The 21,813-nt window shown below is 39.1% G+C and overlaps 5 protein-coding genes across 7 annotated transcripts; 2 read left to right on the plus strand and 3 right to left on the minus strand.

Moving 5' to 3' along the window:
• The first annotated feature begins 62 nt into the window (after positions 1-62).
• On the plus strand, positions 63-3,330 carry LOC135169183 (F-box/LRR-repeat protein 4). Of its 2 annotated transcripts, none has more exons than XM_064133934.1 (4): positions 63-320; positions 395-638; positions 1,098-2,578; positions 2,731-3,330. In XM_064133934.1, the coding sequence occupies exons 1-4, from the start codon at positions 295-297 to the stop codon at positions 3,083-3,085; spliced, it is 2,106 nt and encodes a 701-aa protein (XP_063990004.1). In that variant the 5' UTR covers positions 63-294; the 3' UTR covers positions 3,086-3,330. The 2 variants fall into 2 exon arrangements, with proteins under 2 accessions (XP_063990004.1, XP_063990005.1); XM_064133935.1 differs by having other exon boundaries at positions 63-265.
• LOC135169188 (mitochondrial ribonuclease P protein 1 homolog) lies at positions 3,329-5,154 on the minus strand. Its single transcript, XM_064133942.1, has 3 exons — positions 4,550-5,154; positions 3,873-4,452; positions 3,329-3,722 (listed from the first exon to the last, which is right to left on the minus strand). The coding sequence occupies exons 1-3, from the start codon at positions 4,912-4,914 to the stop codon at positions 3,384-3,386; spliced, it is 1,284 nt and encodes a 427-aa protein (XP_063990012.1). The 5' UTR covers positions 4,915-5,154; the 3' UTR covers positions 3,329-3,383.
• A 70-nt stretch (positions 5,155-5,224) lies between these two features.
• LOC135169193 (uncharacterized) lies at positions 5,225-6,831 on the plus strand. Of its 2 annotated transcripts, none has more exons than XM_064133953.1 (5): positions 5,225-5,356; positions 5,439-5,709; positions 5,778-5,926; positions 6,231-6,355; positions 6,453-6,831. In XM_064133953.1, exons 2-5 carry the CDS (start codon positions 5,505-5,507, stop codon positions 6,571-6,573), a joined length of 600 nt encoding a protein of 199 aa, XP_063990023.1. In that variant the 5' UTR covers positions 5,225-5,356; positions 5,439-5,504; the 3' UTR covers positions 6,574-6,831. The 2 variants fall into 2 exon arrangements, with proteins under 2 accessions (XP_063990023.1, XP_063990024.1); XM_064133954.1 differs by having other exon boundaries at positions 5,238-5,356; positions 5,474-5,709.
• LOC135169191 (uncharacterized) lies at positions 6,603-15,540 on the minus strand. The gene is made up of 4 exons (XM_064133951.1): positions 14,987-15,540; positions 14,322-14,485; positions 7,831-7,918; positions 6,603-7,050 (listed from the first exon to the last, which is right to left on the minus strand). Exons 1-4 carry the CDS (start codon positions 15,214-15,216, stop codon positions 6,849-6,851), a joined length of 684 nt encoding a protein of 227 aa, XP_063990021.1. The 5' UTR covers positions 15,217-15,540; the 3' UTR covers positions 6,603-6,848.
• A 535-nt stretch (positions 15,541-16,075) lies between these two features.
• On the minus strand, positions 16,076-21,668 carry LOC135169176 (tyrosine-protein kinase sid-3). The gene is made up of 3 exons (XM_064133913.1): positions 20,942-21,668; positions 16,900-20,583; positions 16,076-16,601 (listed from the first exon to the last, which is right to left on the minus strand). The coding sequence occupies exons 2-3, from the start codon at positions 20,553-20,555 to the stop codon at positions 16,502-16,504; spliced, it is 3,756 nt and encodes a 1,251-aa protein (XP_063989983.1). The 5' UTR covers positions 20,556-20,583; positions 20,942-21,668; the 3' UTR covers positions 16,076-16,501.
• Positions 21,669-21,813: the final 145 nt, after the last annotated feature.

Consider the following 21,813-nt stretch of genomic DNA (forward strand, 5'->3'; position numbering starts at 1 on the left):
GGTAGCCTTTGCTGTCGATAAGTAAGGAATTTTTCGGACATATTCCGACAGACTCCCCACAGCTGTTAAAACCAATATGGCCGCTGATAAAAGTTCACTGGAGACTCGGTGGGTTCGGTGACATTTGTCGTATCAACAACAAAAGAATCTTCAGTAACAAAGTGCATTAAAATGGTCTCCTCTCGATTGTTTTAATCAGCAACATCAATGATGCCCATCTTCAGGGCTCGTTATTGTTGAATTACGATCGAAAAATTAAATCGAGGTAACTTCACCATCACTCAGCAGTCGTTTATGGTTTATTTTGAACGAGTAATGAGGTTATTACTGTAGTGGTGAACATGAAAGATCTCCAAGTGTCAAGATAACGCGTTGATAATTGTGAAAATTTCAGGAAAATACTGACACATGACATGGTTTCGTGCAATGACAGAGGGATCGAGCTTGTACCGATAATTAAAGACAAGAATGGTCTCAAAGATCAGTCTGTGACATTTGTGGAGCAATACGTTAAAGAAGTTGGTGATTTTAGTTCTCAGTATGGGAGTAATATCAGCATCTCCTACACAGCGTACAATATTGCTGGTAATCCCAGTAAATTTCCGGACTATGGTGATTTTCCTCACGCCTTTGTGATGGTAATTATTCGCAGTCTTTCCATTTTAATTTACTAAAGTACTAATGAAATTCCACGAAAAAATCATCAACTAGACTGATGAGGTTCTAATTATGTTAATTATATCATTCTAGGACTCGATCATGTTAGTTATATTCTTGAGTGGAATCCTTCAATAATTAAGAACATTGAAAAATTCCTCGAGGTTCTTTTCTCTAATAAATAAAGCATTAAAAAAAATTAAAAATCATTAACAGCTCTCATTTGAGAGTCTTTGCAACATGGCCATCCTCAAAAGCAATGGATACCATCATTTCCACCCAACTAAACTCCTCTGGGAACGATTCAATGCAAGAAATATAATTTTCGAAAACAAAAACGATTATTCAGAAAAAAATAATTTTAATTGCTTCCAGTTTTTTTACCCCTCACCCCTCTTTCACTCCAATCAATAAACTAGCGTTTATCTAATCAATTTCAGAGAACATACGGGCCATGGTGGAATGAGGCACCATCTCGGTTGAGTGACTTTATGCCCCAGAACAATGAGCCAATTGTTAGTCAGGACTATATAGATGTTAAGTATCACGAAGAAGTTTATCCAATAAGAGTCTCAATTTATGAAATATACAATCCAGGCAGTGTCGTCCGAATATGGGCCAGGGATAATTCAGGCCACTGGCTACAGCTGTGGAGTGGTCCACCGCAGCAAGTACCCCATAAACCCCGAATATTCTCACCTCCCCTAACTCTCTGCAACTTCAAAACTAAAATGCTCAGGATAGAATTCAATCATCATCTTTTGGACTACTACACTGAACTCGATGCTATCTTACTCATTGGCACGACTGAACTTATCTTACCTCACTTTGGCTTTCAAAATAGGAGTATAAGTGCGCTATTGCAATTGCTAGGAGGTAGTGATTGCAATAATGATGACGAACATAACCTCACACCAGAGCACTCCAAAGCAAACTGTGATCTGAGAAAGCTGAAGAGCACTTTACATAAACACTGTGTTTTGTACGAAAGTAAATCGACAGATAAACTTCCCAAGGGAAAACTTCTGACGAAACTGGGACTCCATTGTCACCTGATACCACCGATTGAAGAGGCCTTCAACAGTCTGCAGCAGTTTCTGCAGGAGGATTTTCCAAAGTTGATTAAAGAGATTAATTTATCGTCATCGACGACAGTGTCTGTCCAATGTCCAGAGGTGTCCAGCTCGAAAGAGGGGACTGACAATACTTGTGGCAGTTTTTCTGTTCTTCCAGACGAAACAGTCTTGAAGATTCTGAAGAATTTAGATTTGAAATCTCTCTGTCGATGCTGCAGAGTGAATAAACACTTCAATAACGTGGCTCGAGACGCTCTACTCTACACAAGTCTCAACTTAAAACCGTACTGGAACTGTCTAGATTCAGGAGGATTGAATGCACTCGCCCCAAGATGTCGATACCTCCAGAAAGTCGATATTTCGTGGTGTGGAAATTACGGCACAATTACCCCCCAGAACTTCATTGAATTCATTACCTCAACTGGGGGACTTCTATCTCATCTTCGTCTGAACTGCTGCAGATTCGTTAACGATCAAGTAATCACAGAAATTTCTGAGAGTTGTAAAAACCTGAAGGAGTTGTGCTTGCGAAATTGCATTCAAATAACGCCTGAGGGTTTTGTTCAATTGGAGAAACTGCAGGTTCTTGAGCGATTGGAGTTGTACAGAACTGCGATTGAGACATCGGCATTGTGCTCAATCCTGAAGAGGAATCGAGGGATGAGGCATCTTAATCTAGCTGGAATGCATGAGAGATTGAACATGGATGAGGTTGCTGTTGAACTCGCCAATTCCTGTCCATTCTTGGAGAGTATTGACTTCTGGAAGTCACAGACTTTGACACCAACTGGAGTGAGGGCTCTCACGAGATGCACGAGACTGAGGGAAGTGGACTTTGGATGGTGGTGAGTGCTATTATCTGTGAACGTTATTTGTTTTGATTCTCATTTGGGTTTTTAATCTCGATTAGAAAAATCGTGCACGTGAGACCTCTGAAATACTCCCTTCAATAAATTACTGAACGCAAATGAGTGTTGTAATTTTTTTCTATTCACAGCGGTGGAATGGGAGCACCTGGTGATTCCCTCAGGACCTTTTTAACTTGTTGTACGTCACTGGAGAAGGTGTTTCTAGCAGCTCTGCGAGGCCTCACAGACAGAGACATCGAACCTCTTCTTCTCTGCCGTCAACTACGACAATTGGATTTACTTGGGACTCGATCACTTACACCCGACATTTGCCTCAGAATTCTCCTCTGCTGTCCAGAACTGAAGATGATGGATTTGAGCTTCTGTGATGCCATTAGTGATACTAAGATTCAAGAGTGGAGACAATTGTATCCACATGTATCGATAAAAAGAAGTTTTCAGGGTGGCAGTTCCCACTTCATGAGGGATCGTCCTTATCCCTGAAAAATACCTCATGATCTGGGGTTTTTTAAAAATGGACTTTCATATGCTGTGTTTTGTACTCGTGCTTAGGATTTCTACCGAATTTTCGTGTCGATAATTTATATATTTAGATATTTACCTTGCTGTATCGTCGACATCAGTGTGAATAATGATTATTTATTAATTTAATGATTCGATCAACTGGAGTAATTGACTGATGACATGTAATCAATATTTTACGATCGAAATTAAAAGACAAAAAAAAACTTTTTCATCTTTTATTAATTCAAAAGCATAGTAACTTCTCACATATCTCATGTTAACGTGCTCGAAATTTTTTTCTGGATTCTATGGAGAAATCCTGAGGTGATGAGGAAGAAAACATGGATGCTTGCTCTTCATTGGACCTTAGGAATTTGTTCACCCGGTTCTCCATCTTCTGTTGTCTGTTGTGGAATAGTTTTCTGGAGGGCACATGCCTGAGAGCATATTTCCAATTATTTGTGGAGTTAGCGTCTAGTAATATTTCAATCATTTGATTCAATGTTAAACATTTATTTCCACCACCACCAAAGTGCAAGTAGCGATCTATGGGGAGCTTTGCCATTTTCAAGCCCTCTCGTTTGGCTTTTGCCATTGATAGAGGTCGTCCGCTGAGCTGTAAATGAAGTAATCGCATGTAAATATCGACATCCAGATGCAAATTATGGAAACAATTTTTTACCCCCTTGTTTTTAAAAGAGTCGGCAAAATTGACATTAGATAATTCCAAAATCAATTCAGAAGCAAATAAAGATGAAAGGTTTACCTTATCAACAAGTGCTCCAATGATGTAAATAGCATCAGGATCAATTTCCCTGAGCTCCACGTGGGAGTCAGGCGTCAAATAAACCAACTGGTTCTTGTCAAAAACTTCCAAATACGATTTCGAAGTGATATTCATGGGAAAATCATCCTCATACATGGTAGGAATGAATGCCTGGAAATCCTCATGCAGATCCCCCTTAGGATTGAAGTTACAGAAATGAATATCAAATGGTTCTATATGATCACGATTAGCAGCCCAAGTCAACATCATTTGTCTTGCGCAATTTTTTCGCTCCATCCTCGTCATCTCGTGCTCGTACCCACAATCCATGACCAATTTTTGGCCCCACATCATCGCCTTCAGCAATCGCCAATTGCCCAGTTGATTCATCGTTGAATCGTAAAACCTGAGAAATGGGGAATTCCGTCCCAGACGATAATCCAACCAGGCTGGAATATCTGAGGTGTCTCTTGTTTTCTCTTCAGCCAGAAATTTTTCACGAGTTTCTCTTTGCAGCTTCTTCTTTTCTGCTTTATGCTCTTTTTTCTTCTCGAGTGAAAACAAAAACTCCAAATATTTTCTGAAAAGAGAGGAATTTGTTATTTTCCAACTCCGGTGAGACGTGAAAAAGGCCAAATAAATAATAATAAATTAATGAGACAATAAACTTACGCTACCTTCTCTTATTTGTACTTTCCAAGAGAACCAACTCATACCAATGTCTCGATCTGAGTTCATCGGGTACAGGATTTCCATTTTGCCTATGCACATCCACCTCCAAATGTAGAATTTTCCACTGTTTTTGATTATCAGGATTTTTGAGCCACTCATCAAGCTTTTTCTGTGCTACTTCATCTTTATTGGGACCCACAGGGGTGCCAGAACAGTGTCTCACAGCAGTAAAAATATGTTTGCCATAATCTGTGGGAGCTTTTAATGCCAGCAATGAAGACACTCCCCCTTGTGATTTAACCCCAGCTTCATATTTATATGGCAACTGTCCACTTACTGCTAAAACTCTCCTCAAAATTCTGCTGTACATTTTAACAATTAATTCTTGAAGAGGGGGAGATTTGTCCGGTGAGTGTTGAAGAGGTTAGGGTTGTTTTCACTCGAGGAACATCGTGACTTCTCGATGACAATTGAATAACAATTAATTATCGGTTGATTGAGGTTATTATTAGCATTTCTATTTTAACTGTTTGATGTATTAATTGATGGCTCTTCTTCTATCTCCATGCAAAACCGAAGGGAATAACAACGTGGGAATGCCCTAGGCAAAAAAGACAAGATGAGAATCAGCACTGGCGCCGCCTGTGATCAACTAAGAAGCTATTTGGATCTATTTCTTCCCAATTATTGTATTTTTGCAGGACTAAAGAGGGAATTAATTGTGTACTTGAAACCCTCCAAGGATAATGGAAGGGGGTCACCTACGAACTGACCTCCAACGTGTGTTACAACAATTTCAGAACATTAAATCGGTGAGTGAATGCACCTGAAGCAGATAATAAGTCAATCCCTGTTCCATTAATTAGTGTTTATCGATTCAATTGTACTCACCAGGGGTATTGCAAATGAAAAATAAATCTACTGGCCAGAGACAAAATAATTGAACTGCAGCAGACAAAGATGGAGGCTTCATACAAACGAGTGGATACACTAGCCAGAGTTTTCGATGATTACAAGAAGAAATATCACGAGAGTTTGCTCAAATATCAGGGTGAGAACTATCAATTGACGAAGAGGATTGAGGAATTGGAGAACAAGTGTAAGAGTTTACAACAAATTAATCAGAATTTGGTGCTGGAGGGAAATGCCTTTCGAGATGAACGATGTAAGCTCCCCAATTTTTTATTCTTCTTTCGTTGGTATTTTTTTGGAAACTGATAATCACGAGTTTAGTCGAGAGACTGGAGGATGAAGTGCAGATTTTGGAGTCTCGGATAGCAGTTGGACAGGAGCAACACCAGGAAGAAATGGAAAAGTTGAGGGCAGAGTATGAACGACGAATAGGGGAGAAGACTGCAGTCATTGAGAAGTTAAACGAGAAGGTAATGTTATAATGACAAACTAACTTTTCACTTTTTCCTATTCTATTCTCGTTAGTTCTGATTATCACAGGGTCCATTAACCCAGACGATGAGATCTCTAGGGAACCTTTTGTCTGAATATCAACGGCGTACAATACTTTTCCAAACGTTTTTAAAATAAGTTCTTCGTATAGGTTTCGTAGGTTTCTTTTGTTGATTATCCCTGTCATCAGGTTTTGATTATGCTCTGATATCCTTCTCCCTTGAAGAGGGCGTGAAGGACCCATTAGAAACATAAAATTTACTTCTGATTCTTGGGTAATAGATTAAGTCATTGGCACAGCAAGCAGTTGTCCACTCACCGTTTCAACATCCAGCTTTGTATCAAGAAGTTAAGAAAGTCAAGAATCGATTTGCTGTCAAGAAGAAGTCCGCCAACACAGCATTCACGTAAGGGCGCTTATCAAAATTCAATGATTATCATTCTTCGGTATTCTGCAATCTTCCCCTGTCCTGTTCTCACTGTCTTCCCCGTGTGACATTTCAGATGGCCCAGTTTGCAAGTTGAAAAGGTCAAAACAAACTCCGATCCAGCTCCTCCACCCAAGCGAAGCAAAAAAAAACTTTTTCATAACGATGAAAACGAAATTTCTGATGTTACTGGATAATGAGTCAAAAAATTACGAATCAAATCCGATTCAATCGTTAACAAAAAGTATATTTATTCCATTCCCTGAAATGTTAAGGGTTATTACAACTAACACATGATAATTATCTCACATTTTAGGATTTTAATTCTAAGAAGGTACTGAGTATTTGTATATGTACATGAATCCGAAAATTAATTCATAAGACATGAGTTAGAAGATCGTCGCAATTTTGCATTTTGTCAAATGCAATTTATAATGTAATAAAGCTTTTGTTCATCAAGATTAGGAAGACGTCATTTGGAGATTTTTCGATGGAGGGAGTTCCAGCTGTTGCTGTAGTCAATTTTGAGATGGCCATAGGTGTTTAATCCTAACTTCGAAGGAGGTATTACTTCCACGTAACGTTCCTCTTCACTTGTGATCGTCTTCCGGGGTGCTTCCTCGACAAGGTCTCGTCGCAGTTCGCTCGACGTACTGTGATGAATGCAATCCCCTCTGCAATATAAATAATCTGAGGAAAAATCCGGGTGGAGCGAAATGGAAGGTAGATCCTCTAATTTCAGTTCAATAATCATATTACCAAAAAAATAACAAGTCAACATATTATAATTTGAATCTATCACTTGCGAGGTATTACAGCGGTCCATGATTTTTTAAACAATATCCCTGAGTGCATTCAATTGTTGTGACTCGCTGAAACGAGTTGTGGATTACTTTTCTGCACGTTATGAAATCGATATATTTTGCGTACCATAATAAGTACTTTCTAAGAATTTTTTTGGATTGACTTTAGTCTAGTTAAAAAGGGGATAAACTATTAATTAGCTGTGGTTTATTATGTCTGTTTTTTTTTGTTATATTTCGTGATAATTTGCACTATTTGTTTTTGTAACACTTCGAAATAACATGTGATCTGGTGAAATATTTTAGATTCTAATATTTTTCTCGTGATTTTTGAGGTAATATTTGGAGTTGTTATTTTGGCGAGAACTTCTTGACTTTTAATGTATTTCTCAAAACTTTCTTTCTTCCCAATGAACGCTGAAAGAAATAAAGGAGTCCCCAATTTGCCCCACTTATAAAAAATTATTCCTGTTACGTCAGTCTGAAAAAAGTGTATGAAATAGAAAAAAGAAAGGAGCACTGCGCAATTCGTAGAATTCTTTCCCAAAGCAATTCGCAGGAAGAATTAATAAACATGTGCATTAATCAGTGCATTTTTACGTAAACAAACCACTGCAGTAATTGCCTCAAGTGTAAATATCAAGTAATCACCTTCCAGGCGTTGTTACACGCGAGAGCTTCCTCCTGCGGAGCACCTCCTTCGTCCGGGTATCCTCGTAGTGTCTCCCATAATCGAGGTCTATAAAAAAATTATTTAAAATAATACGAGCAATCTGCTAATTGAATTATCACAATTAAATGGGGGAGTCGATACTATTTTTAATAACTCTGATCTAGTAGTAAATACATTCTGTTGTTTTTCTGCTAAAATTGCATAATAAGTCAAAATAACGAAACAGATGAAGAGTTTAAATTGGTTCCCATTCGAAATCCAAAAATAAATAAATTTTAAACAGGAAAAAATACTAAAAAAGTGTATTAATATAAAATAATTGGCGAAGTAAGAGATAGAATGAGATGATGAAAAAAAATTCAAGGACCTCATCAATATTCCAATAGTAAAATTCGATGGAAAGAGTTCAAGGCGCCCTGTCCATTAGATTACAAATGACAATCGACCGAAATATCAGTGAATCTCCATTGTAGACGTAGAAAGTCAAGTGACACAAGGGCACACACTGTGCAATGAAGAAGAAAATAATGGCCAGCAAGAGTGGAAAGTTGAAGGCAGTGAAAATAAATGCGTATTGCTCTAGAAAGGCCGGTTTTCTTTGATTCTAAAGAGTCGGGTTCTTCATATGGTGTTTGCTGCAGCGACATTGCCATGTGTGGAATTTATGGGCTTTGCTTTTTACGATACCATGCACGCAACTACCCTGAAACCCAGATAACCGATGCTTTCACCATGTCAATGAATAATATTATAAATAAATTTTCGCTTTTCACAGGATTTTCGTTGCGAGAGTAAAAGGAAATAGTGTACAGTGTGAAAAGTCTTGATTTTGCGGCTGAGGAAGTGACTTACCACCCGAGGGCGGAAAGCATCCGCTTTCCGAAGCGCACGTCAAGGAGGGAATCGAATAGTAATTTTTTTATGATTTTTTTTGTTAGAAGGAATTTACATTGAAGAAGTAGGTATGTGGGTGGAGGCGACGTTAGGCTCGTTACCTGAGCTACCCGAGCTTAAACGCGTTACTTTAGTACAGAGTGACAGGATGGGTGCGCTAACACTACAAGGTCTCTGATCCTATCGTCTAATTCCTGTCCGATTGCACGAGGTGCAATACAATTGAGATAATTAAGACAAAGCAGAGAAAATGACCCACCAAATGTCAATTTCTTTTCTGTCGTACCAAAAATTGCAAAATATTTCCATAAAAACAATTCAAAATAGAAATTCAATTTATTCTTTTCACTATTCATTATGAAATTTGAGTTAGTAATCATTGTTGACTAATACAAGTCATGTAATTAATAAATATCTATCAATAATAATTATTTAATAATAATTTAAGTGAAATTCAAACGCCAATGGATCGGTCAACTTCAGTCTATGTTATAGTTTTTGGGAAATATCTCCGAATCTAAGAGAGATAACGAAATTTTTATCATAACATTTGTTGTTGTACTGGATTTGCTCTATAAAAAAGGACCTGATAAAAATTTTGCTATCTCTCTTAGATTAAGATATATTCATCAAAAACTGGGGAAGAGTCGTGACTTATCTCGTTGTACCCCTTCACTCGTGATGTTTCATTGACGTAAAAATTGTTATATTTAATTCGAAATTTAATGAGCCATAAATATTTGAAGAATAGTACTAACTGCCCATTTAACGTGACTCGCCCCCATTGAAAGATCATCTTGAACGATTAAAAAATTCCCTCAGCAATTGCGACACCATCGCCTGAGGGTTTTATCTAATTCTTGGAAAATTGCGTTGACCCAAAATGTGTCAAGCAGTAAATAATTTATAACGTACATTTTCCAGCCTTAACGATGCAATAATACATTGCGAAAATATTATTACAGGCACGTTCTCAATTCATTTGTTTTCATTGATGGACTTCCGGACAAAGTGTTATGTCAGACGAAAATGGTAATGTTTGGATACAGTTACGAGGGTGGAATGACCTCGTATAATTCAAATCTATTCGAAATCGTGATTTGAATACACAAATTAGCCGTCCAAATGCAGCTTCCCCCCTTCACGTAATTTATGAAAACCATAAAAAGTGAAATTGAAAGTGCCACTCTCGGTTATCCGAATCGAATCAATAATTCCCAGACGAAATGACTAAATGATTCAATCAAACAGCGGTTTACAGTCGTCTCTTTATGGCAGATTGAATTAGACCTCGAGACGAATTTTGCCTGAAGCAGAAATATCGTTAATTCGATTCTCCGTGAAAGTGAACGGTTGGGATCTCATGTGCACAGTTGAGAGAGTAATTAATCGTCGCTATCGTTCACGATTTTCCGATAAATTCACGACCGATTGATTATTTTTGAATGTCTCCGCCATTTTTATCGAGACAGAAAATTCTCATTGAGGTCGATAGAAATTCCACTATCAACACACGAATTTTTCCACGAAAAATCCTCTGCAGGAGTGACATCACCTCTTCATTCGGGTATTAAACAAATAGATAAATTGTTAGTACAGTTGGGACACAGCCGGAAGTAATTTCTGATGATGCAGTGGACTTCCGAGTCACTCGACAGCGTCACCGAGAACTCGATAGCTCCATCAATTTCCTCATTCTCCCCCGGAGGCGAATAGCAAAGCTGTATATTAATTTAATACGTGATTTATTCAGATTACTCCACTTTCAATCTCATCAGTGTTTTCACTAACATTCCCAGACATTTCAAATTTACGATGTTGATTTCGGTTTAAAACCCAGGGGAGCGTGAATATAAATATAATTTAATACACTTTCTTATATTTCTCATTCATCACATTGGAATCGAAAAGATGAGGAGAACGGCCTTGCAACGAGTATTTCACAATCGAAAGTTGTTTAATTATTGGGAATCCGGTATTTTCACTCTATCCCATTATTTATAAGCTAATAATAACCACCAAAATAATAATAATTATCACGACACATTTTTAAAAATTTTTCCAATGATCAGATTTTAATTGAATTTCGTTGATTTTGGAATTGAATTGCACTATTGTGATTGCGCCTTCCATCCGCTCTAGTTACGTTGAATGTGGGAATTAACAAACATCAATTAAGAATTGTTGAGTTAAAAATGGAGATAATTTTAGAATTTCTTTTTCCACTGGTCAAGGCTGTGATCTCTAAATTACGGGGTTTTTCGCTGTATTATTGGACAGAGAGGGGTCAACGTATCGTTCCTTCTAACGTCCTTTCTAATGTTCCTTTAGACGCAAGAAAAATCATAAATCATAGGTTTATGTGCACAAGAGAAATTCACGTGTCAATGCGATTTTTTTCATATCATTATGCTAACTGACCGTGAATTTTTCGTGAGAAATTTGCTGATAGGAGTTTGAAGAGGGAGAAAACAATCTTGAAGACACTTTCGTCATGAATTTGCATAATTGAACATTCGGTTCAAATATACTACAACAAATGTAATGACCAAAATTCTAATATCTCTATTAGATTCGGAGATATTCCTCGAACACTCAACTCAGAGATGAGTTGACTAATTTCCTTTTACCACAACTGGAGTGACATTCGCACAATCAGACGACTCTTCATTCCATTAAACCATAACCACTTGATTTAATCCCTTTTTACTGACAATAAACTCTCTCATAACAATTAAATCCTTCTCACGATTCAGTCTGTGCTCTTCACCTTAAAATAATTCAGTGGCATCAATAACTCGAGAATTCGTATCGCGTTCAGCATAAAAATATCTTTCGAGTCACGTATCCCTGGAAAAAAAAAATGTCTGTCATAAATTGACCCTTAAGGAGCCCAGGACGAGGTGAAAGTTCAGCAGCGGTGGCATCATCTCCCCGTCAAGGGCACAAGAAACGATGAGGTAGTGAGGATCAGCATGAATGAACGTTGATACGTAAAAGGAAGTAGCTTCCGGCTTAATTTTTTTTTAATGGCAATCTTGTAGTTTCTCTTCACAGACCTTGCGGGGGCATTAAAAAATTCTCATCAATTCTTTAAATCCTTCTCATAACAATGAATTTACCGACAAGGTCGGGCACTCGTGGGGTCCCAGGTGGCAAATAGGAGTCAGGAATATGAAGTGGAGAGGCCTTTAAGGACCTTTGGGAATCGAGGAGTGTTGCCAGAAGGTCGATCGCAGGCTGAGAAAGGTCGAAGCTGAATAAACATTTGATGAGGGGAAAGTACGGTAACGCTCATTATTAATTTAAATGAGTTATCAAAATCGTAATTCAGTGGTTCATTATGAGTTGTCGGGGGGAATGAATTTAATGAATTTCAGGGATTCCACGCCGACGAATAATCAGTCAAAACTGAAGACTCGTTAGGACGGTTGTTTATGAGAAAGAACATACGGTTTTTCGTGAGAAATACAAATAAATGATATTATCAGCTTCCGGAGGGAAGATAAAATCTTAAATGTTTAGACTACAGTGAGGTTTAACGTAATTAATTCGAACTTCATCGCGTGAGAAAATATTCAATAAATTTATAAATAATAAGTGTTATTAGAGTTGTTTTCTTCACGATAATTTGTAACATTCCTCAGTTATTATCAATTAATGAACTTTAAATTGGATTGAAGTTCCCATTCGGAAGTAAAAAATAAACCGAAACACTCGGTGATCCTTAAAGTGAAAGAGAATGCCATAAAAATGACGTGAAAGCTTGTATAATGCCCCACGAGTCTATCTTTCTATTGGTTACGCTCCGAAGAGCTACCTAGGCTCGATACAATATTAATAATACAGAGCTCCCGCCTGAAAACGATGATAATTCACGATGCTCACGTGATCGTACAACAGGTGGACGTTAAAAACTTTCTACTGGAAATCGTCCCGAATGAAAAGTTTATTGGCACTTAACACCGGCCAGTGGCCTTCTTAAATATACAGATAAAGGTGAGATATGCTGTTCTGCGAGGAGGCAAATAAACTGAAATAATTCAGCAATAAATGTAGCAAAAATTCTGGTCCGAGGCTGAAAGAAACTTCCGTGTATCCAACGAAGGTAATTTGTGATGTAACAATTCTCTGGCTGAGGTATAACACCTAGAGGAGCTCCACACCCCCTCGGTCTAATTTAAATTGGAACAGGAGTTTAAATACAATCATAGTTCGTGACATGTTCGTTAGGCAGAAAGAACGAAACCTGAAATTCATAGCTCTTTGAAATTAAATTCTCACGATGTGCGATCACTATCGACGAGTTACTCATTCTATTGTCCTTATATTTCCGCTATTTTTCAGTCATCAATTAGTCGGTTCTGAAGTTCATCACGAAATCAATGTGTCTTATTATTTAATTAGAGCGATTGAGATTTGTCCTTGAAATTGTGAGTTATCTTTGTTCACTTGGGTGACAAAACGAGACGTCAACTTTGAGTGTCGACCAGTTTTTAGTGAATATCTCGGAATCTAAGGGAGATGGCAAAATTTTTATTATGACGTTTTTTATAGAGCGAATTGAGTATTACAACAAATGTAATAACAAAAAATCTGCTATCACTCTTAGATCCGGAGATATTCCCCAAAAACTAGACTGAGAGACGTCAACTGCGTCTAGACTCATCAGCAGTCGTAATTAATTCACCAGTTGCGATGGCCTGCAAATTTTTCAGCCTGAGAAAAGCCAGGACATTCGCCGGCGATAAATCAGTAATTCCGTGTGACATGCGATGGAAAAAAACGTTATTTCCCATGAAATTACCTGATATGTCAGTCACAATGTATCCACGTGTAAATGGCTTTCATCATCGACCTGGCGTAGACTAGTTCTAGCGGAATTCACCTGATTCGAGACAGGATCACTTGTTCATTTTCTAACGACGGGATTTCCGACGATTTATTGCGATAACATTAGCCACGCACACTTGAGACATGTCGAAAGACATGAGTTTAAAACCGTGGGAGGACGGTCAAGGTGTCGCTGGCCTACGATTAATAATCATTAATTGTTCTTTTTGATCATTCCCCGAAATTGGCGAGAGTTATTTTTATTTATAAATCATTCCCAGGCCATTTTACCGCCAAAATAATTTAATCAATTGACCCTTTGTGATTGACTTCGAGAAATGATTTAAGTTCATAAATTCACGGAATTTACGATAGTCACCCCTCAGTTCCTTATTTTTTCATTCGTATTAATAAACAAAATTAGCACATTATTTTCAAAAATCCTCAAATGATAACTATAAAGCCCTTCTCAGGGAATGTTCTTGAACAACGAAAGCTTCCTCTACTCCAAATTATTTTGCGTCGTAAATCGAAAAGAAGTAAACAAACGTTGGAACTCATGATTTTTGCGTGTGGGCCGCACAAATAGTTTTCGTCCCACGATTAATTGTTTCTCTTTCTTCATTGACTCTGTGATACCAATACGATGACACCGATTGGAGATGATTCACTGGACTTATATAGATTTGTAAGCCAACATACTCGTGGGAATAGGTAGATTTTATATTGTGTAAATACTCACCGGAGAGTGGTGCATAAACTGGTGCTGTATACCGAGGGATTTCATCCTCGTAAATTGGCTGGTAGTAAGAACTCTGGGTCTGTCGAGGTGGTCCAAAATAGAGTTCCTCGACTGATGCTGGGGCATGGTATCCCGGCTCTCTGATGGGCTCTCTCGGCGAATACCTATTTTACAACGCGAAATACTGAATAAAGTGGAAAACGTGAACATAACGGTAGAGAATTGTTGGGAAAATTCTTAACGATACGACGATTTCACGAAAAAAAAATTAGTATAATTTTTTGTGGGACATTCCGTTGTTTCTTGAGACTACAATAAATCAATTTCAGAAGCATTGACTCAGACAAATGATGAATCATCCGGAGATGATGGCAAAGATCTTTCTCCCGTGATAATTCATATCAATCAATCAGTCAAATCATTTAACATCAATCAATCCGTCATTTGATAGATAAATTTATCAATTTAAATTGGGGATCAGCTTTGACAGGGATTATGAAGAAATTTCTTTCTCAGAAAAAAATCATCTTTGTCATTTTCGAAGAAAGAACGATTTTGTTAATTTTAAAAAATTATCAACCTCTAGAATTTTTTATATAAAATTTCAAATGATTCCTGATTATTAATTATTTAATAAGTAAGGATTTTAGTCGGTTAGTAATTACCAATATTCGGGTTCGGGTTCACTTCTCCTCTGGGAAACTCGACTGTAAGAAGTCCTCGGGGGTGGCTGATACTTCTGCGGGGGTGAAGCGACACTGTGTCTCCTCAGATACGCGTAATTCTCAAGGTCCCAGGGATCCACGTACTGACGATTACTTCCAGCATCCCCAGAACTTCCTGAAGACCTCTGAGAGTCCACCGAGTCCCAATAAATAGACGACGCCGCTGGCATTTTTATACAAATATTTCTCAAATTTTCACTAAAAAAATCTCTCGTTAGCACTCTCAAAAAATTTTTAAAATGAACATCTTTACTGTCACTTTGATTTGCTCAAACTAATGAGGGAAAAAGAGACGCGACTGCTCGAATGCCTTTCCCCTGCGCACAGCTCGATGCCTCCGAGCACTCTGATCACACTGGGGAGTGGAAGCGTAGTCTTTCTCAGCTGAGACACCCCACCGCCTTTCGAAACTACACATTTCAGTTATTAATTTAGGATGTTTATGGTCGACAAATATTTTGTAATTCTTCGTTACTGGAGAAAATGGTTATTAAAATTTTTTTGGGTAATTTAAAAAATTAGTTCCAGCCATTTTGACAAAATGGAGGAATCTAAATTTATCTTCTATGAAATGTATTAAATTATTTAATAATGTAATCAGTCAGGATAATTGAAAGTAAAAAAAGAGGATTTTAGAAAAACCAATTTTACTTACGTAATATGTATTTTCATTCCGCAACACTCATTAACATGCAGATCACAATGTCATTTATCGTTATCTTACAATTACGGAGTAAAAATTCCAATAATCGATGTGTCCAAATTATTGGAGACGAGTGTTGGAGTTATTATGAACGATTTTTTGGTCACAAAAATAAATGAAACAATATGAAAATACTTTTAGGATTTATGAAAAAATAAATCAAAAAAATCTTGTCACGTCAACTCCACCTTTTTTCTCTTGTATTCGACGTCTGTCAAATAAGAGCAAAAATAAATATATAAAAAGGACATTAAGCTACGAGAAAACATAACGCTTAAGCGAAAAGTTAATATTAGTCGAGGGAACGCGAATTAATATTTCGTTGGTCTAAAGATTAAGAACAACTTTATTTGTTCACGAAAATCTGAGTTTTTATGTAAAAAAAAAAATCAAAAAGAGTTTTGGATCCATAACAGAACCATTTGTTCTACTGATACGCAAAGCATTCACCGATCCCAGTTCATAAAAATATTAGAATCGTTTTCTATCATTTTTGTATGATTTTTCATAATCTAATCTCTCAGAAAACAACTTATGAACAACTGACCACAAACCGGAAGTTCCACTGCCTTTTCTAAAACTAATAATCCTGGACGCGTAAAATCTAGAGCCTTTAGTAGCACATATCACAGTGTATCTGATTTAAATTAACAATTTTCAATCGTCATGATCACTTTGATTATTCGTAGTAAGTCCTTAATTGATCTACGATACTCATCGAATCTTAATTGTCAATATCTTGTTATTGGTTTTTATCTGACCCTGTCAAGCAGAAGGGAAGCAGCTAGCTCAACGTCGTACTCGGTTTGTTTGAGGGCTCCTTCGCACTGGTGTCTATTAGCCAGTCCCAATCTGGAGGATCAAAATGAAAAAAAAACATTAAAGTAGCTGTCCCTCTTTTTAGTTATTAAATTTTCCGATAATAATAACTCCCGAATATCTCCGAAACTAAGAGAGATAGCGAAATTTTTGTGAAGACCGTTATTGTAGATCTCAATTCGTTCCACAAAAAAGGTCCTATAAAAATTTCGCTATCTCCCTTAGATTTCGAGATATCCACCAACAACTCGTCGATAGTCTAAAGTCACTTTTTATTTCTTTCCAAAGGTTTTGTTCAATCAACAGTTAATTAATTTTTTAAATAAATTACCTTGTGAGATTATCAATTTTCGCCTGTCTGTCCTTGATGATCTGCCTGGCAGCCTGGCTGGTGTCCCACCCAGTGGCCTGCAGCGCAGCTAGAATTTCCTGCTGCGATGCATCCACCGCATCCTTCTGTACTTTCATTATTTTACTAGCCCTGAACTCATCATTCAAAGACATGACCAACTGCTGCGAAGCTCCGGTAAGCGGAGGGCTTATTCCCCCCGGATAAGCAGCAGCACAAGTACCTAATTGAGTATTAACAACCGTCTCATTCATCTGAGGCAGTAAACACCTGCCAGCCCCAGCCGAATGCCCCCCAGATGGGCCAGGTGCTGGTCTCGTCGGTGTGAAATGCATCAAATTGGGACTTCCAGTCTGTCCCGGTGAGCTGATACTCCTCTGGAGATTTGGATTTTGTGAGTAACCATTCTGTCCACTCTTCATTGGACTCCACGTAGGCGGAGGATTGTAGACTGGTGGCTGTTTCAAGCTGGGACTGAAGTCAAAGGGATGCTCCTGAGGATAATTCCTGGGAAGTGTCTGAGCCTGTCTACCATTGGATAATCCCTGACTGTTCCTGAGAATATTCTGTTGAACTGTCTTATTATAAAGAGTATTGAACTCACTCTGACTCAACTGATCGAGATTTGGCACATTTTCTCGGAGTTCTGCATAGACTTTTTCTGATAGAGTCCCTGGAGCTGGTACATTTGGCCTTGGAGGGGCGGCTCTGGTGGGCTGAAGGTCATTCTGTACGTGATTAACTCCAGGGACTGAATTTGGAGGCTGAATAGCCGGAGGAAAATTATAATTTGATTGCTGAGCCGGTAAATAATTGTAATTCACTGAATTTCCTGAATTGTTTGTCACATTCGGAGCTATTTGGAGCAGAAGATGTCCCTGATCATGTTGGGGGACCTTAAGTGGAGCGATTGGCGGGAGATTCTGATGATTCCTCATGTCATGCTGAATTTCGGAAGAAGGAGCATAAATAGACTGAACTTTCTTATCAGTCTGGGCTGTGTGAGACGAGGGCGAGTGAACTTGCTGCCACATTTGGCCGATTATCATCTCCGTACTGGTCTCCAGCATTTGATTCTGCGGACTCGACTGGATCAATTGACTCTGGGGTCGTTGAACATTCGTGTTCTTACTCTGCCATGAGTTTTGAACTTTGGAAGGGAGACTTGTACCCCTCAATTCACCATTTGGAGATCTTGATTTAGAGCTCTGAGGGGGAGGTCTGAGCATGGGAATTCCCCCAGTAGCTCCATCCTGGGCCTTATTGACTGTTGAGTATCCTCCAGGTGCTTCATTAGTATTTTTACAAACGTCTTTTGCCCCGAGGCTCTTCTCCAACTCAACCAGAAAAGCAGGATCCAATTTTTTGGGAGAACTATGAGGTTTAACGTCTATCGTGAGCTCTCCCATATTTTGAGCAATATCCACGTTGGATTTAGGCTTCGGTGGGCTCTCATTGGGACCGAGAGCTGGTGGTGGAGGTGGAACAACAGGAAAATTCGGTCTGGCAGTTACACTGGTGTAAGTCTGGGGCTCCTCGGACAAATCCTCAGGCCAACTTACCTGACTCACGACACCTGGAGATACTTTATCAACCTCACTATAGTGTTGAATTGAATATCCATTTCCCTCAACTCTTCCACTGACATTCAAATTCGTATTCTCCGATCTCATGTCTTTGTTGAGATTCAACGAGTATTGATTGACCTCCAAATTTGTACTATTTCCATCTGAATTTCCTTGCACGTTTGAAGCCACCTCAGTTGTCTCGACGTTCATATAGGATTGCTGGGTCTTCAGGTAATGATTCACATGATCCTGGGGTACGTGAGAGTAATATCGCGACGTGGGAACTCCCACGAAGACTCTGGATGTATCGAAAGGATCGTTTTGTACCTGATTTCCCGGAAAATTCGCATAAGTCCTGGCCTCGTCCTCAGACCAAAATTCCCCAGATCTTCCCCCCGACGTATCGATGGGCTCGTCCAGAATATTGACAACTCTCTTGCAGGTGGCATCGGGCTTTGCAGCATTGGCTATCTCCTCGGGTGATAAATCTATCAAACTTCCTTCGTGATTTTGTACATTGCTCGTTTTAATTGGACTAGATCTCAAGTCGTTCTGGAATTTTCGATAGTTAAACTGATTCTTCGACTTCTGCCCGGGGAATTTTCTCTTGTCAGCTGGAGTGACGCCCACAACATCCGGTGGTTCCATTGGATTCCTCAAGTAAACGTCGTCAATGAACTGAGGACTGCCCCAGCTCTTTCCAAAGGGTGCGCCATGTCCAGTGTGAATAAACGAATTTTCCAAAGGTTTACTGATATCCTCGGGTTGCTTTCGCCTCATTGGATCCACAAGACACCTGGGGAAATGTCCAACCTGAAAAGTCCTCTGATTCTGCCCCTTCCACCAGTAATTCTCAGGTCTTCCATCAATTATCACTATCTGATCTCCATTCTCAATCGTCATCTTGTCAGGCTCTTCGAATTTATTCAATGCCTTCATGACACTGGGTACCATAGACGTCAGGGACTCTTTCAAAGCTGCAAATGTAGGCCTGTCAGCTGGATTTTTCTCCCAACACTTGAGCATCATCTGGAACATTGCTGGGGGACTAGCCTCCGGCTCATAAAGTCTCTCCCCCTCTCTGTCGATTTTCCTGAGGATTTCTGAGCCATTTAGACCTACCCAGGGCTCCTCCCCAAAGGTTAACATCTCCCAGAGGGTCACACCGAACATCCAAACGTCAGATGCATGTGAAAATTGTCTGGATTTCAAAGACTCTGGAGCACACCAGGGAAAAGGTACCTTCTTGTGCTCAGTCATTACGTAGCAATCTTCCTGCTGGGGGAGTGCCCTCATCAGTCCAAAGTCTCCAATTTTTATTTTATCGACCGATGACAAAAGAACATTTCTGCAGGCAAGATCTCTGTGGAGAAATCTCTTCGATTCCAGATAAGCCATTCCCGTGGCGACTTGCAGGGAGTAATCACAGAGTGTTAAGACTGAAATGTGACCACATTGCTTTCGTAGATAGTCCAGGAGAGCCCCAAGAGGTGCCAGTTCTGTTACCATCATCATGGGAGATGAGAGAACGACTCCGTAAAGACGAATCAAATTGTGATGATCCAGTGTATGCATTGCCTGCACTTCAGAGACAAAATCTTCTATCACCGAGGGTTGGGTGAGGGCGTCTGCCTTCAGGACTTTGACAGCTACTGAAAGGATTCTACCGGTTGGAGAGCTCCATTCCCCTCTTCTGACAACTCCAAAACTACCATCTCCCAGTTTAATTGATAACGTCACGTCTTTGTCTTGGATTAAACAGGTTAGGATTGACACAGGGGCTTCCAGAGGTTGAGACGAGCGTTTGGTACTCTTGGCACTCCCCCCTGGACGGATTTTCGTGATGAGGTTTTTCTTTTTTTGGGAAGCTCTTTTTTTCTTCATCGCGTCCATGAGCCTTCGTATTCCTGGCTTCCCCAGGCCAATTTTCTCGAGGTCTTCTGGCTGAACGTAGTCAAAATGGTGGAGACGTGTTACCTGGAGATCATCGCGAATTCTCGTGAAGAACTGCGAGAGCTGGACGTCGTGGAGAAGCTCCAAAAGCCACTCTGTACCTTCTTCCTCCGCCATTGTTGTCTTATTGTTATGATGAGGAGATCTGAGGGTAGAAATTGAGATTTACAGACACTGATAAAGACGAGTGATCACAAATCATCAATTATTTAGTCTGAGTTCAAGAGGTTACTGGACAGGAAATTAAATGATCGTTCGGACCTGATGACCGCACGACGGTGACAGATAAAAAATTGTTGGTGGACATATTCAGCAGAAAAAAAGTTCCTACAGCAATTGAAATAATTCACGTCTTCCCAAAATATCATTTAATCGACTTCAAAGGATATCTTATCGTAAATTTGAAGAAGATAATTCATATCAGCACTTTAAAAAATAGAGAAAAATGTTAAAATTGGCAAGCATCTATGAGAGAATGGAAGCAATACTTTAATTAGACTCACCTAATGTTTTGAAATCAGTGCAACTTTTATGTGACTGACATATCCAATCCAATCGAGGACTAGAAATCCGTGAAGGCCACTGGCTCTTGCATTTTAATGATTTTGAGATGCTTCAGGGACATTATCGATGCACGCCCATCTCTCCCTCGTTCCCGAAACAAAATTAATGAAAATAAAAAAATGTCAATTCTCCCCTGAAAACCTGAATATCCAGAGTCTTGCCACTTTTGGCGATCCAATAGCACAAAACTGATCCTTTTTTACACATCTACTTTCACCTGAAATTTCTCAGAGCACTGCATTGTTTCAATCGTCTAAATACATTCTTCACCTTAATATTCTTGATTCAACCTTAAATTTCCTCATAATTCCTCGTACGGAATTTCTTCAATCCCTTCTGAGAATCAGCGAATCACTTTGGTGTTCCTCCACTTGTGTACACCTTTTTGTGGGGAGGCTGTGTGTATCCGAGAGACGAGAAAAAAAATACGATAAACCGGGCGAGGGGGAATATCCTGTCACCGACGAGTCACTTCACAAAAACACCTCAACTTTGATTCCCCAGGACTTCTGGACAATTCTCCTCAATTATTGACAAACAATTGCAGTAATACCGAGAGTACGAGGCCCTTGAAGGCGTCCGAGGAGCCAGAAAACTGTTAAATGATCCTCATTGTGTCCCATTCGTGTCACTTGTCATGATTGTGTTACGTCTATGTAAATTCCCTCCAAGGCCCGTCCCTATGTGACGACAAAATGGCAGAGGTCGTGTGCTTAAAATTCCCGCCGACGATTCCCTGGACTTCATGAGCTGATGAAATGCATTTAACAACGTGATAATCATGTAGAAATATCGATAACCCGTCTCACCC

This window comes from Diachasmimorpha longicaudata, chromosome 14, assembly GCF_034640455.1.
Source record: "Diachasmimorpha longicaudata isolate KC_UGA_2023 chromosome 14, iyDiaLong2, whole genome shotgun sequence".
NCBI lineage: Eukaryota > Metazoa > Arthropoda > Insecta > Hymenoptera > Braconidae > Diachasmimorpha > Diachasmimorpha longicaudata.

Excerpts from the sequence above, each read along its gene's own strand:
- LOC135169188 (XM_064133942.1), bottom strand. The coding sequence starts at position 4,914 with ATGTACAGCAGAATTTTGAGGAGAGTTTTAGCAGTAAGTGGACAGTTG. Across the intron at positions 4,453-4,549 it reads GAAAGTACAAATAAGAGAAG|AAAATATTTGGAGTTTTTGT; the intron begins GTAGCGTAAGTT and ends CTCTCTTTTCAG. Across the intron at positions 3,723-3,872 it reads TTGGAGCACTTGTTGATAAG|CTCAGCGGACGACCTCTATC; the intron begins GTAAACCTTTCA and ends CTTCATTTACAG.
- LOC135169191 (XM_064133951.1), bottom strand. The coding sequence starts at position 15,216 with ATGCCAGCGGCGTCGTCTATTTATTGGGACTCGGTGGACTCTCAGAGG. Across the intron at positions 14,486-14,986 it reads GAACCCGAACCCGAATATTG|GTATTCGCCGAGAGAGCCCA; the intron begins GTAATTACTAAC and ends GTTGTAAAATAG. Across the intron at positions 7,051-7,830 it reads CGTGTAACAACGCCTGGAAG|AGGGGATTGCATTCATCACA; the intron begins GTGATTACTTGA and ends TTTATATTGCAG.
- LOC135169183 (XM_064133934.1), top strand. The coding sequence starts at position 295 with ATGGTTTATTTTGAACGAGTAATGAG. Across the intron at positions 639-1,097 it reads TTCCTCACGCCTTTGTGATG|AGAACATACGGGCCATGGTG; the intron begins GTAATTATTCGC and ends AATCAATTTCAG. Across the intron at positions 2,579-2,730 it reads GAAGTGGACTTTGGATGGTG|CGGTGGAATGGGAGCACCTG; the intron begins GTGAGTGCTATT and ends TTCTATTCACAG.
- LOC135169176 (XM_064133913.1), bottom strand. The coding sequence starts at position 20,555 with ATGGCGGAGGAAGAAGGTACAGAGTGGCTTTTGGAGCTTCTCCACGAC. Across the intron at positions 16,602-16,899 it reads AAAATTGATAATCTCACAAG|ATTGGGACTGGCTAATAGAC; the intron begins GTAATTTATTTA and ends TTGATCCTCCAG.
- LOC135169193 (XM_064133953.1), top strand. The coding sequence starts at position 5,505 with ATGGAGGCTTCATACAAACGAGTGGATACACTAGCCAGAGTTTTCGAT. Across the intron at positions 5,710-5,777 it reads TGCCTTTCGAGATGAACGAT|TCGAGAGACTGGAGGATGAA; the intron begins GTAAGCTCCCCA and ends TCACGAGTTTAG. Across the intron at positions 6,356-6,452 it reads TCCGCCAACACAGCATTCAC|ATGGCCCAGTTTGCAAGTTG; the intron begins GTAAGGGCGCTT and ends GTGACATTTCAG.